General features: G+C 34.4%; 1 protein-coding gene across 30 annotated transcripts in view; it reads left to right on the top strand.

The window, feature by feature from the left end:
- Positions 1–12,789, top strand: part of EPHA3 (EPH receptor A3) — a 393,120-nt gene that overhangs the window by 310,230 nt on the left and 70,101 nt on the right. For 16 of the 30 annotated variants that reach the window (XM_081547692.1, XM_081547703.1, XM_081547743.1 and 13 more), the window contains 2 exons: positions 6,443–6,567; positions 9,353–9,515. In XM_081547692.1, coding sequence (XP_081403818.1) covers positions 6,443–6,567; positions 9,353–9,515 — 288 coding nt within the window. The remainder of the gene's footprint in view (positions 1–6,442; positions 6,568–9,352; positions 9,516–12,789) is intronic. The other 14 variants (XM_081547714.1, XM_081547725.1, XM_081547776.1 and 11 more) reach the window with 1 other exon arrangement.

Genomic DNA, 12,789 nt, shown 5'->3' with positions numbered 1-12,789 from the left:
AGGGGGGTTTAATGTTTCATTTATTTTATAAAATGATAGATCATCAAAAATGTACAGAAAATTGAAGGAAGTTCTGTAAATATTGAGATAAAAGGCACAGAATCCAGTGCACATGAAAAATGGCAAGTGTTTGAACTGAAGCAGGGCTGGAAAATAACTCATTAGAGAGAAGAATTGAGTAGAGAGAAAATTTATTGACTTTCTGATGCTGAAGCTGACTGGCATGCAGTGTTATTGGTGAGGGGGAATATATGAAGTATAACTGAAATTTAAACTGGTTAGACTGTAAAAATGGTGAGTCCTGGGACCAAAACAGGAAATTCCGGAGAACAACAAGTTGGGAAAATCACAACAGGGGTGGTGAAATGGAAAACATTAAGCTATGAATGATTATGTTCATTCAAACTCAAGAGTGTTTCTGGATTTAATAGAAATGTTCACTTCTGAAAAAACTAAGAAGGAAATGTCCTTAAGTGGGCATTGTAATGAATGGTACAAAAATATAAGAGAGTAATGCATTTAAAGGTATGCCTGATTCAAAGGAAAAATCTTTCAACCATTTACTACATGATATTTTCCCATGGAGATAATTTTTAAAAGCTTTGGCTCACTTAGAAAAACTGAGCCTTTTTTGTTATTACTTTAACTTGCCCAATCTCTAAACCACAGAGATACCTCAGAGGTTCATTAGAAATTCCCAAACCCAGAAAGAGGAAAGTCCCAATAAAAACAAACGAACCAAACCAGATCCTTTAGGAACTGAATTTTGAAGGTTTGACTTCCTGATTCTAAGGATGGATCATATTTTAGTTGCAGAATAGTAGTAAATGTAGCTTAAAAACACCATAGTTAAAATAATGAAGCCCTTCCATGTCTGTCAGTATATTTGACCTGTACAAGTGTTGTGTGATTAAACTGCAAATTGCCAATTACACAAGCCCCATCTCTAACCAGATCTCTCTACAAAGAATCCTTTCTTAGCCTAATATTTTTGCTTCCCTGTTGTATTTTTTTTTCTATTATTGCATTAGATGCAGTCAATGGCTCAGGTTAGGCTGGCATTGAAAGAAAATCTTACCAGTCCTCTATAAATAAATAACTAACATTCAATTATGAACTATTAAGGGCTGCTCATCTCTGTCTGTCTTCTGGACTAGTCACTGATGTCTCTGAGTCAAGAGATGGCCTTCACAGTGGCCTGCAAATAGGAAATAAAATACTCAGGGAATAATTCAGCCCTTGGTTCCCAGAAAGATATGTCTCCTTAACACAGAAATTGAAAAGTATTTTGATACTAGATTTCACAAAACACATATTACTGGATAATATGGGGTGAAACAACTGTTGAGTCTTATATCATGACCTGAGAACATTTTAAAAGAATGAATTGAAAGAGCCATGAGCAAGTTCACTATGACACCACATGTTAAGAAATTTTTCAGTATTCAGAGTGTTCAAAACTTTTCAGTGGTGCAGAGTAACTTCAGAAAAACTTCATGGAAGATGATTAACTGTATAATTTATTGGTCTTTTCTTCCCTCCCAACCTTCACTATTTTTCACTTTTGTTTGTATTCTTTTTAGGAATATTTTAGTTAAAAATAAATTTTACTTTATTTATTTTAGTTAAAAATGAATTTTTATTTTGAAAAATAAAAATAAACTTTTCATAAAAATAAATTTAACCAAGTATATCATATCTCCTTTCTTTATTTTCCAAAGAGCACATAAATCCAATTACAGCAGAATAGCAAAAACTAAGCATCAAATATTTGCTCCCCCTCAAGCACCACAAAAATGTATGTTATGACCAAGACATTATTTTTAAAAGTCATTGATTTACTGGAAATTTTTACCTTCTTACTGTCTTAATTTTTCTTCTTACCAATTTCTTTTTGCCCTACAAAACTATTCATTTACTACACTGTGTAAATTCCTGGACCCGTTTATTAGCAGCCTACTTTGTCATCAACTTCTTCTAATTAGTAAGAGAATCCTTTTAATAATATATCATTTAAGATATATAAGCAAGTCAACAGAATAAATCTCTTAACCTTGGGCTGTTGGAGGGTTCATCAGTAATGCCTGTTTTAGCTTATACACCAGCACATTGCTAGGGAAAAACCTATGCTTCCTCCTCCTCCTAGGTAACTTTTCACTCTCCTTCCAAGCATTTCGCTAATCTTAGGACATTTTTCATCCAATTATTACCCACCATTCTTTCAAATCACAAATTAAGAAAAAAAAAAACACAGAGAAATGAGAATAAGTCAAATGTATGATATACACTGCAATGTGTGTGTTCAGTTGCTTGGTCTTATCCAACTCTCTGCAACTCCATGGACTGTAGCCCCCCAGGCTCCTCTTTCCATGGGATTTTCGAGGCAAGAATACTGGAGTGGGTTACCATTTCCTACTCTAGGCAATCTTCCCAAACCAGAGATTGAACTTGTGTCTCCTAAGTCTCCTGAATTGGCAGGCAGGTTCTTTACCACTGAGCCACCTGGGAGTACTATGGTTCTTTTATATACAAAAATAAGAATTTCTATGAATTTGGAAATTCTTATGCCGCCCTTATGGCAGAAAGTGAAGAAGAACTAAAGAGCCTCTTGATAAAAATGAAAGAGGAGAGTAAAAAGGTTGGCTTAAAGCTCAACATTCAGAAAACTAAGATCATGGCATCTGATCCCATCACTTCATGGCAAATAGATGGGGAAACTGTGGAAACCGTGTCAGACTTTATTTTTTTGGGCTCCATAGTCACTGCAGATGGTGATTGCAGCCATGAAATTAAAAGACACTTACTCCTTGGAAGGAAAGTTATGACCAACCTAGACAGCATACTAAAAAGCAGAGACATTACTTTGTCAACAAAGGTCTGTCTAGTCAAGGCTATGGTTTTTCCAGTAGTCATGTATAGATGTGAGAGTTGGACTATAAAGAAAGCTGAGCGCCGAAGAATTGATGCTTTTGAACTATGGTGTTGGAGAAGACTCTTGAGAGTCCCTTGGACTGCAAGGAGATCCAACCAGTCCATCCTAATGGGAATCAGTCCTGGGAGTTCATTGGAAGGACTGATGTTGAAGCTGAAACTCTAATATTTTGGCCACCTGATGCAAAGAGCTGACTCATTTGAAAAGACCCTGATGCTGGGAAAGATTGAGGGCAGGTGGAGAAGGGGACGACAGAGGATGAGATGGTTGGATGGCATCACTGACTCAATGGACATGAGTTTGGGTAAACTCCTGGAGTTAGTGATGGACAGGGAGGTCTGACGTGCTGAGGTTCATGGGGTTGCAATGAGTCGGACACGACTGACCAACTGAACTGAACTGAACTGATGAATTTGGAAAATTACTTTGAACAAATCACTCTTCAGTACCTGAAAACGAACAACAAAAAGTGTAATCTATATTACTGTTTCTCATTAATATTACAAATTGTATTACAACACATGAGCAAGTATGGGTAAATTATACTTTAAGACATGAATTTAAAAGTGTTCTAGAAAACCATTTAGAAAGCATGGATACAGTGAAGTGCTCATGGAATTTGTCTCTTCCTACAGTATATTTTATTATATCTTAAAATTATTTATTAGGGGATAGAAAAACAGTTTTTGTTAATTATTTATTAATATTCAAATATTGATGAGCATTACCTAAACGTAATGGGATTTTAGCTGGTGCACTGTACTGAAACTACTGAAACGCAGCCAACACAAGGGGCGTGTTTTAAAAGAGCAGAACAAATGACTTAACAGGGGCCTAAAAGCAGCAATCAGAAAGGGTTCATTTAACTTAGAGATGGCACAAGCTTCGAGCAATTGCCTCTACTTAAGTAAGTGTGGAGTTACAAAAGGCTATTTATTACAATCCAGCAGGGCCCTGCAGCTTGCTCAAAGACCTTTGAAGAATTTCAACAGTTATAAAGTCTTGCACAGTGCAGAAGCAGCAAAACTTAGGCAGATCCCCAAAAGAGCCTGGAAAGCACTCACTAAAAAGTTTATTTGATACTCTTCATAATTGTTCTTAGAAACAAATTATTTTCTCTTTCTTCTTTTTTAAGGAGAGATGCTATACCTGGTAATTTTCAAAACTTCTTTGAAAATATACTTTAACTGTTAAGAAAAATAAACCAGTTTCAAGCAATATGAAATTAAATAGGGAGGGTCTCCATGGGTTTAATAGGATAGTGTTCCAACATTCAGCTTCTTTGAAATGCTCTGTAAGCATGCATTAGAAGTCATCCTATTAATGGATTTACCTCAGGAGGAAACTTGTTGAAATTTCTCCTTTTTTTTGTACAAAAAAAGCAAAATTATTAGCAACGATATTGGGACTGAAATTATTCTAGTAACGGTAAAATAATAAATTGTTTTTTCTAAATATTAGAGTAAATAAAAAGAAATTAATTGTTAAAAATTTAACATACCTGCTATTTATTTCTAACTCAGTGACATAATTATAAATTTTGAATAAGTTTATAAAATTTCAACTAAATATGTATAAAATAACTTATCAATCAATTTCAGAGCAGCAAACTACCTCCGTGTGAGAGCTGGGGGTGTTGTGAGGCAAGTTTGAAAAATAAAATAATATTGAATAGACAAAAGGCAAACATAAAAGGTAAATGGTATCAGTTACATGAAAGTATGCGTGCGTGCATGCCTGCTCAGTTGCTTCAGTAGTGTATGACTTTTTGCAACTATATGGACTGTAGCCCGCCATAGAGTTCTGTCCATGGGACTCTCCACCAAGAATACTGAAGTGGGTTGCCATGCCCTTCTCCAGGGGATCTCCCTGACCCACGGATCCAACCTGCATCTCCTGTATTGCAGGCAGATTCTCTACCAACTGAGCCACCAGGGAAAGCCACATGAAAGTATATTAACTGTTAATGGGAGCGAAATGTGATAGAAGAAATGATTTTACTTTTCCATCATAAAAGCAATGCTTACATTTTACTTTGGAAAAAAAAATTAAGTGATCATCCCCTGGCCATTAAAATAATGAGACTTTAATTACAAAAATTCATAAGATATTACATATAGTAGAAATAAGAAGATGGAAAATTTGCTGTACTGGATGCTTTATTTAAGTTTACACTTTGTAAAGAAGTGTCATAAGACAAGTTTAATGAAAGCTCTATTTTTAAGTGAAAAATAAAATGAAAGACATTTATAGACAGGAATAATTTGGATGACAGTTTGGATGCAAAAGCTGGCAAGATAATCATAATAATGTTAATAATAATGATAGTTGATAATCATAGAAACAGCAAATCCACATAAAGGAAACATCTATTGCTAGCTCTTATAGGAAATGCAAATACACGGGGTTCTAATAATCCTTGATTTGAGAAAAATCTATAAAAAATATGTCCTTTAGTAATGAAAACAATTCAATAGTTAGTGTTCCTAAGAACTCTTGATTTTTGTTTGTTTCATGTTTGTAATTTATTTTACTGCATTCCAGTAGGGAAGAATGCTGCTGAATTTCACAGTGAGGATTTTGGTTGGCCAGTGTACCAACACTGAGATTTGAAACCAAGAGTGCATTGATGGATAGTAGACATTTTTCTTTTTAATGGAAGGATTTGAAGTATGATATTGCTTAAAACATATTTAATCTTCCATTAGAAAATATGGTGACCCTGTGATATCTGATCCAGACAGATGTTTTTTATTCACATTTATATTTTTGATAATGCATAGGAAAAACATAACAAACAGTCACCACCCAATAAGAGCCTCAAAATATATCTAGAAAATTGTGACACAAAGAGCACCCACTTCCTCAGTACTTCTTACTAAACATACTTTTTTAAGAAATGGAAATGTAGAGATTATTATTTCCTGGTATACATATTTTTATTCATGAGAGTTTTTTGTCAGAAGTCAAGATCTATTTTACTATGTCCTAAATCCTATCTATTTTACAATACACTAAATATTATTATTACTTATGGATACCATGGGACTCCTTGTGCATAATGGATTCCAGTCCTCTTACAGAGTTGCATGTGAAAATGTTATCAATGAGCTGAAGCCTCTGGCATTCATAACTTTGCAACATTATAACAAATAGGTAGTCCTAATGTTTTTTTCTTTTTTAATATATCAAATATATTTCATTGCTTACATTATAGTAGCAGATTGAAAACATCTGCTCACTTGCCACTAGTCCACCAGCAGCTGAAAATCTCAGCTCATTTTCCATAGGCCTGTATGTACCAGGGCTATAATCCAGCTGCTGAGGCTTGATATGGGGCCAGATTAATACTCAAGAGTCTTTGAAATGGAAATAGTGCTTTCTTGCCAAGATTAGAACAATGATAGGCTCCATTTGCTTGTCCCCTTCCCTCTCTGCTCTTCTTTACTGCCCTTCCCAATCCAATTAATTTTCCTTCTCCTGTCATACCCTCCCATCCTTTCTTTACAGCTCCATCACCTGTCATGACGATTAAGAAAGATCGGACATCCAGAAACAGCATTTCTTTATCCTGGCAAGAACCTGAACACCCTAATGGGATCATATTGGACTATGAGGTCAAATACTACGAAAAGGTGGGGAGATAATGTTAAAAGAGTTGAGTTGTGTCAGGAAAGAGGTTATTTTCTCATGAGTATACTCTTGCAAAGAAACTAATGACACTGGTAGCTAGTGAAAGAACTCTATTTAGAACTCTGGTCACGTGCTACCTTTGATTTATAGGTAGAGGAGGGTTTAGAAATTATTGTATTGAATATCCCCCATTCTACAGCAATAAGCCATAGCAAAGATGTTACCATCGAATGTAAGCCATCTAGTTATGATATTAGAGATGACATTTGTGTCTTCCACAGGAGACCCCTGTTCTAAACAACCATTATATAGCAATTCCTTTATCTACTGATGAACTATTCTTAAGTTCATTGCATCATTTCCTGACCTTCACACTCACATGAATTTTACTCAATACAGATAGGAATGTTGAACTGATAACAAAACCATTATGTTATTGAGCTAATGATGAAAGCTTTCTTTACTTTGTACAAGAAGATTAGAAGATGGGAGTATGTGCGCCTCACATGATAAAATTGTTTTCGGTAATACAATTATAAAAAATAGGTACACGATTATTTGTAAGTATAATTCAGGCCATGATATTTCATCACTCTAAGTACCACTTATTTCTCCCTGGTTATAAATTACGGTGAGGTTTGAAAACAAGATGTATTCAAACCTTATCAATAGAGCTGGGTGGTTTCATAGCTACTAATATGAACACAACATATTCATTTATCTGCTGCAGTTTACAAAGTATTTTAAAATGAATTGTGTATTGATAGCTTCTATTTACAGAACACTTCTACATACATTATTTTGAGTTGTTTGATAATCTGATGAGAGTGAGTAAATATGTTCTTTTACAATTACAAAAACTGAGAGTCAGTGACATTTGAATTTCTCACAGCCTCACTGCTAATAAACATCAGTTCTCTGTTTTGAATTCTGTCAGTCATCACTCCTAATGTAATATGTTTTCCCCTGTAGTGCATATCTTTCTCTAAATGAAAATGGATCATTAAGAGATGTGAGAATTAGTTGTATGGTCAGTTATGCAAAAAAATATCTAATGTATAAGCATTTCTCTGCACTATGTAGTTATGTTGTTTATTGAAGTTAAAGTATTTCACAAGTATGATGCCATTTTTTTCATACTGCCTCCTATAGGGAAAAGGATATGTCTCTTTGATTGAGAGAAAGTGAGACCTAATAAACCTCATTGTGCCAAAATCATAGTATGAATAAATTACCTCCTAGCTTTCAGTGATCCACTGTGGTACTGTCAAATACCCATTTTATCATAATCTTCTATTTTTAAAAATGTGACAAGATAGCAAATATAAGAATCCATGTTTTATAGATGATACAACAAAATAAAAAGGTAATTAATGATGCACCTCAGTTCAGACTGGATAGCAGGACCAGGAAACACCCAACTTTTCTGCAGAGCTGATTCAAAAACACTACTAACCTACATTCATATCTTTTACAAACACAAAACATTTTCTGAACTTATTTCAAGGAAAGCATAAAACAATATTTTGAAACAATATTAACTAGCATAGGAAAAAGTGGCTGAATCTATTTTTATTGTCTAAGCATTTTAAAGTCAATGTATACTTATGTGTAATACTATTTTAAATATACCTTATATAAATATTTATAGCAAATATTCATAAATTTTAAAATTAAATTTTTTTCCCAAATATTTATGTATGGTACTTAGAAATATTTTGAATGTTTCAGTAAGATTTAAGCCCTACAAGATCTGACTTTGACTAGACTTGACTAGTCAAGGTCTTGACTATTTAGTTCATTAATGATGATGAACACAACCATGTTCTAGATACATGCTTAATAAATTTTTTAACACAAAAAATAATGATTTCTGTAAAGTAAATACATTCAACCTTCATTATTTAATATACTAACTCAAATGCTATCTGATGCATAACCAGCATCTTTAGCTAAAAAGTATATGTAATGCATGACTTTTTTTTCTGTAATATTCGGTTTACTTTGGGTTGAGGATATGCATTGTTCTATATCACCCATTCCAGGCCCCAGGTGCCAGGGACATTCCACCATTACTTGAACTTAGGTACTTCTACACTAACATAGGTTAAAGGAAAAACACAATTCTATGTAAAGTCAATTTTCATAAACAAGGCTTGACACAAAAAGCCTTTTGTAATTAATGTGCAATGTGAACCTCCCAATGTACAATGTGAATTCTTTGGGGAAATATTTCTAGACATTTATCTGAAGATTTTCATCTCTACTAAACCACAATGACTTAGATTAAACACATTGCAAATATAGTTGATACTAAGGAGTTATTAATGTAGAATTGTGCATAAAACTTGGACCTTTTTAAGTTTAATAGTTTACAGTTAATAGAAATATTTTCTGAGAATCAGTAGGACATGCCTATTAAGCTTAATTCAGGGGATATTTTCCTCTTTGAAAGTTTATTCTTAAAATTACACTGAAGCTTTCATTTAGCTTTGGCTTTGAAGATAACTTATTTTCATCCACATATTCACTAACTGGCAAAAATGAAGACTACTTTTTTCTGCATTGTTTGCAGGGAACAGATTATTTTGTCTAAGATGGGACAACCTGTAAATATTTTTAGCTTAAAAATGCCTCTATTACATTCAGAGAGTTAAATGATTGTCATCTCTTATCCATCATATGAGCTGTGTTAAATCTAAAAGAACTGGTTTAGAGGGGTTCAGCTTTTTACCATCTGACATGACTAGGAAAATTCGGTTTTAACATGATTTTTCTTACCTAAAGCAGGAACAAGAAACAAGTTATACGATTCTCAGGGCACGAGGCACTAATGTTACCATCAGTAGCCTCAAGCCTGACACTACATATGTATTCCAAATCCGAGCCCGGACCGCAGCTGGATATGGGACCAACAGTCGCAAGTTTGAGTTTGAAACTAGTCCAGACTGTACGTATTTTCTTCAATATAGTGTATGAGGGAAGGGCTGTTGCAAAGATGTCTGATAATTCATTCTCACTCTCAGTTTTAGTTGAGTATGTGATACACTGAAAGTATTTTGCTGCTGGTTTTTGTTCAGTCGTTAAATCGTGTCTGACTCTTTGCTACTCCATGGACTGCCGCATGCCAGGCTCTCCTGTCCTTCGCTATTGCTTGGGGAACATTTAATAATTTTGCACAGCATTGTATATGTATACTTGTGCTTGTGTAAGTGTATATCATTTTTTTTCTCTTTTACAAATGGAACATATTCTAATGCCTGGAATGCTTCTAATCTTGTGTTGGACATAAATTTCTTTGAGGAGCATTACATAATATGACAATATTTTAACTTTAATATTAAAGTTAACTTCAATATTAAAGTACCTCTTAATCTAGATATTCCAGGTTCATTGCATGGTTCAATGAACTATAAAAAAAGAAACTTGATGATCCATGAGGAACTTAATATTGTTTTAATCCTCATGGATCTAGTATCACTTGGAGATTAAGGATATCTAAACCTCATTCATCACCTCATTCACATTCACAAGTAATTTGGATAGTCCTGTGTGTCTGACTCTAAATTTATAAAACTGGCAAACATTTTCCCATTAGCATTCTGCTTTTCTTCAAATGCATTTGCTCCATATCAGAAAAATACTCAAATAAAATATAATTTTCAAAAGATAAAATCATGGCTACAATATTAATTGAAATGAACACAGATTAAAGATTTTATTTACCTTATTAATCAAGAAGCTAATAACAAATTAAACTGATTTAAAGGGAAATCTGAAGAACAAATGCATATATACATATACATACATATTTTTATGTTTGTGTCTGTTTGTGTATGTGAGTGTAGACCATCAGGAAAACTTACATAAATTGGTTAATCCAAATCTGGTTAATATACTGTAGGACAACAAATATAATGATTGAGGTCATCTTTTCTAACATAAACCAGTCATATCTCTAGTTAATGAATCATTCTAATTGTAATGAGAAAAATTATATGCTGTGTATAACTATTCTTAGTTTTTTACTTAGAACTAGTTTCACAGTTGCAAAACAGGCTAGAAAGACAATCAAAGATGAACACTCTTTAGAAATAGATTATCAAGGGAGAGTCTGACCATGCCCAGCATGCTATTGAAATGAAACCCAGTAATCTCTTTTTACAGTTCCAAAGTGCCTTTTCTCCCTGGTATATATATTTCCTATTTTGTAAATATTTGATTCATGATATAAAATTACATTGTTATTGGTATGGTAGTATTTTATGCCCAAATTTCATGTTTCATAGAAATATTCAAGATTAACAAAAATTATAAAACACGTTTAAGTTAACATGATAAAATAAATATTTTATGGCACAATTTTTGTCAATTAGAAATGCTACTTATAATAACTAGCTCTACCTTCTGCAACGTATGAGAATCTAGTGTTAGAATTTATGTGCTCACAGCTGAAACATGACAATTCCTCTACTCAAAGCAGTGCTGCCATACTCAAAAAACATAAATCTACACAGTTGGCCCTCAAGATCTATGGGTTCCACATTCACAGATCCAAACAACCTTGAATCAAAAATGTACAAAAGTAGAAAGTCAAGGGATATCTAGAGTAACAGGAAAGTTTGGCCTTGGAGTACAAAATGAAGCAGGACAAAGGCAAACAGAATTTTGCCAAGAAAATGCACTGGTCATAGCAAATACCCTCTTACAAAAACACAAGAGATGACTCTACACATGGATATCACCAGATGGTCAATACTGAAATCAGATTGATTATATTCTATGCAGCCGAAAATGGGAAAGCTCTGTACAGTCAGCAAAAACAAGACCAGGAGCTGACTGTGGCTCAGATCATGAACTCCTTGTTGCAAAATTGAGACTTAAATTGAAGAACATAGGGAAAACCAATAGGCCATTCAGGTATAAACTCAATCAAATCCCTTATGATTATATAGTGGAAGTGACAAATTGATTCAAGGGATTAGGTCTGATAGACACAGTGCCCGAAGAACTATGGGCTGAGATTTGTGACATTGTACAGGAGGCCATCCCCATCCCCAAGAAAAGAAATGCAAAAAAGACACAGTGGTTGTCTGAGGAGGACTTAAAATAGCTGAGAAAAGAAGAGAAGCTAAAGGCAAAGGAGAAAAGGAAAGATATATCCATTTGAATGCAGAGTTTGAGAGAAGAGCAAGGCGAGATAACAACGCCTTCCTAAATGAACAACGCAAAGAAATAGATGAAAACAATAGAATAGGAAACACTAGAAATCTCTTCAAGAAAATTAGATACCGAGGGCACATTTCATGCAAAGATAAGCCCAATAAAGGACAGAAACTGTGTGGACCTAACAGAAGCAGAAGATATTAACAAGAAGGTGACAAGAATACCCAGAAGAAATATACAAAAAAGATCTTAATGACCCAGATAGCCACAATGGTGTGGTCACTCACACAGACCCAGACATCCTGGAGTGTGAAGTCAAGTGGGCCTTAGGAAGCAATACTGCTAGGAAAGTTAGTGGAGGTGATGGAATTCCAGCTGAGCTACTTCAAAACCTAGCAGATGATGCTGTTAAAGTGCTGCACTCAATATGCCAGCAAATTTGAAAAACTCAGCAGTGGCCACAGGTCTGGAAAAGGTCAGTTTTCATTCCAATCCCAAGGAAGGGCAATGCCAAAAGAAAGTTCAAACTACCACACATTTGCAATTATTTCACATGCTATTAAAGTAATGCTCAAAATCCTTCAAGCTTCAACAATATGTGAACCGAGAAATTCCAGATATTCAAACTGGATTTACAAAAGGCAGAGGATCAGAGATCAAGTTACCAACATCCATTGAATCACTGAAAAAAACAAAAGAATTCCAGAAAAACATCTATTTCTGCATCATTGACTACGCTAAAGCCTTTGACAGTGTGGATCACGACAACTGTGGAAAATTTTTAAAGAGATGGTAATACCAGCCCACTGTACCTGCCTCCTGCGAAATCTGTATGCAGGTCAAGAAACAACAGTTAAAACCAGGCATGGAACAATGGACTGGTTCCAAATTGGGAAAGGAGTATGTCAAAGCTGTATATTGTCACCCTGCTTATTTAACTTACATGCAGAGTACATCATGTGAAATGCCAGGCTTGATGAAGCACAAGCTAGAATTAAGATTGAAGGGAGAAATATCAATAACCTCAGAAATGCAGATGACACCACCCTTATGGCAGA

The sequence above is a fragment of the Giraffa tippelskirchi genome, chromosome 2 (assembly GCF_054371585.1).
Source record: "Giraffa tippelskirchi isolate mGirTip1 chromosome 2, T2T-mGirTip1v1.2.pri, whole genome shotgun sequence".
Taxonomy (NCBI): Eukaryota; Metazoa; Chordata; class Mammalia; order Artiodactyla; family Giraffidae; genus Giraffa; species Giraffa tippelskirchi.
The sequence above is the reverse complement of the archived record's forward strand: the minus strand, read 5'-3'. Positions and strand labels throughout refer to the sequence as shown.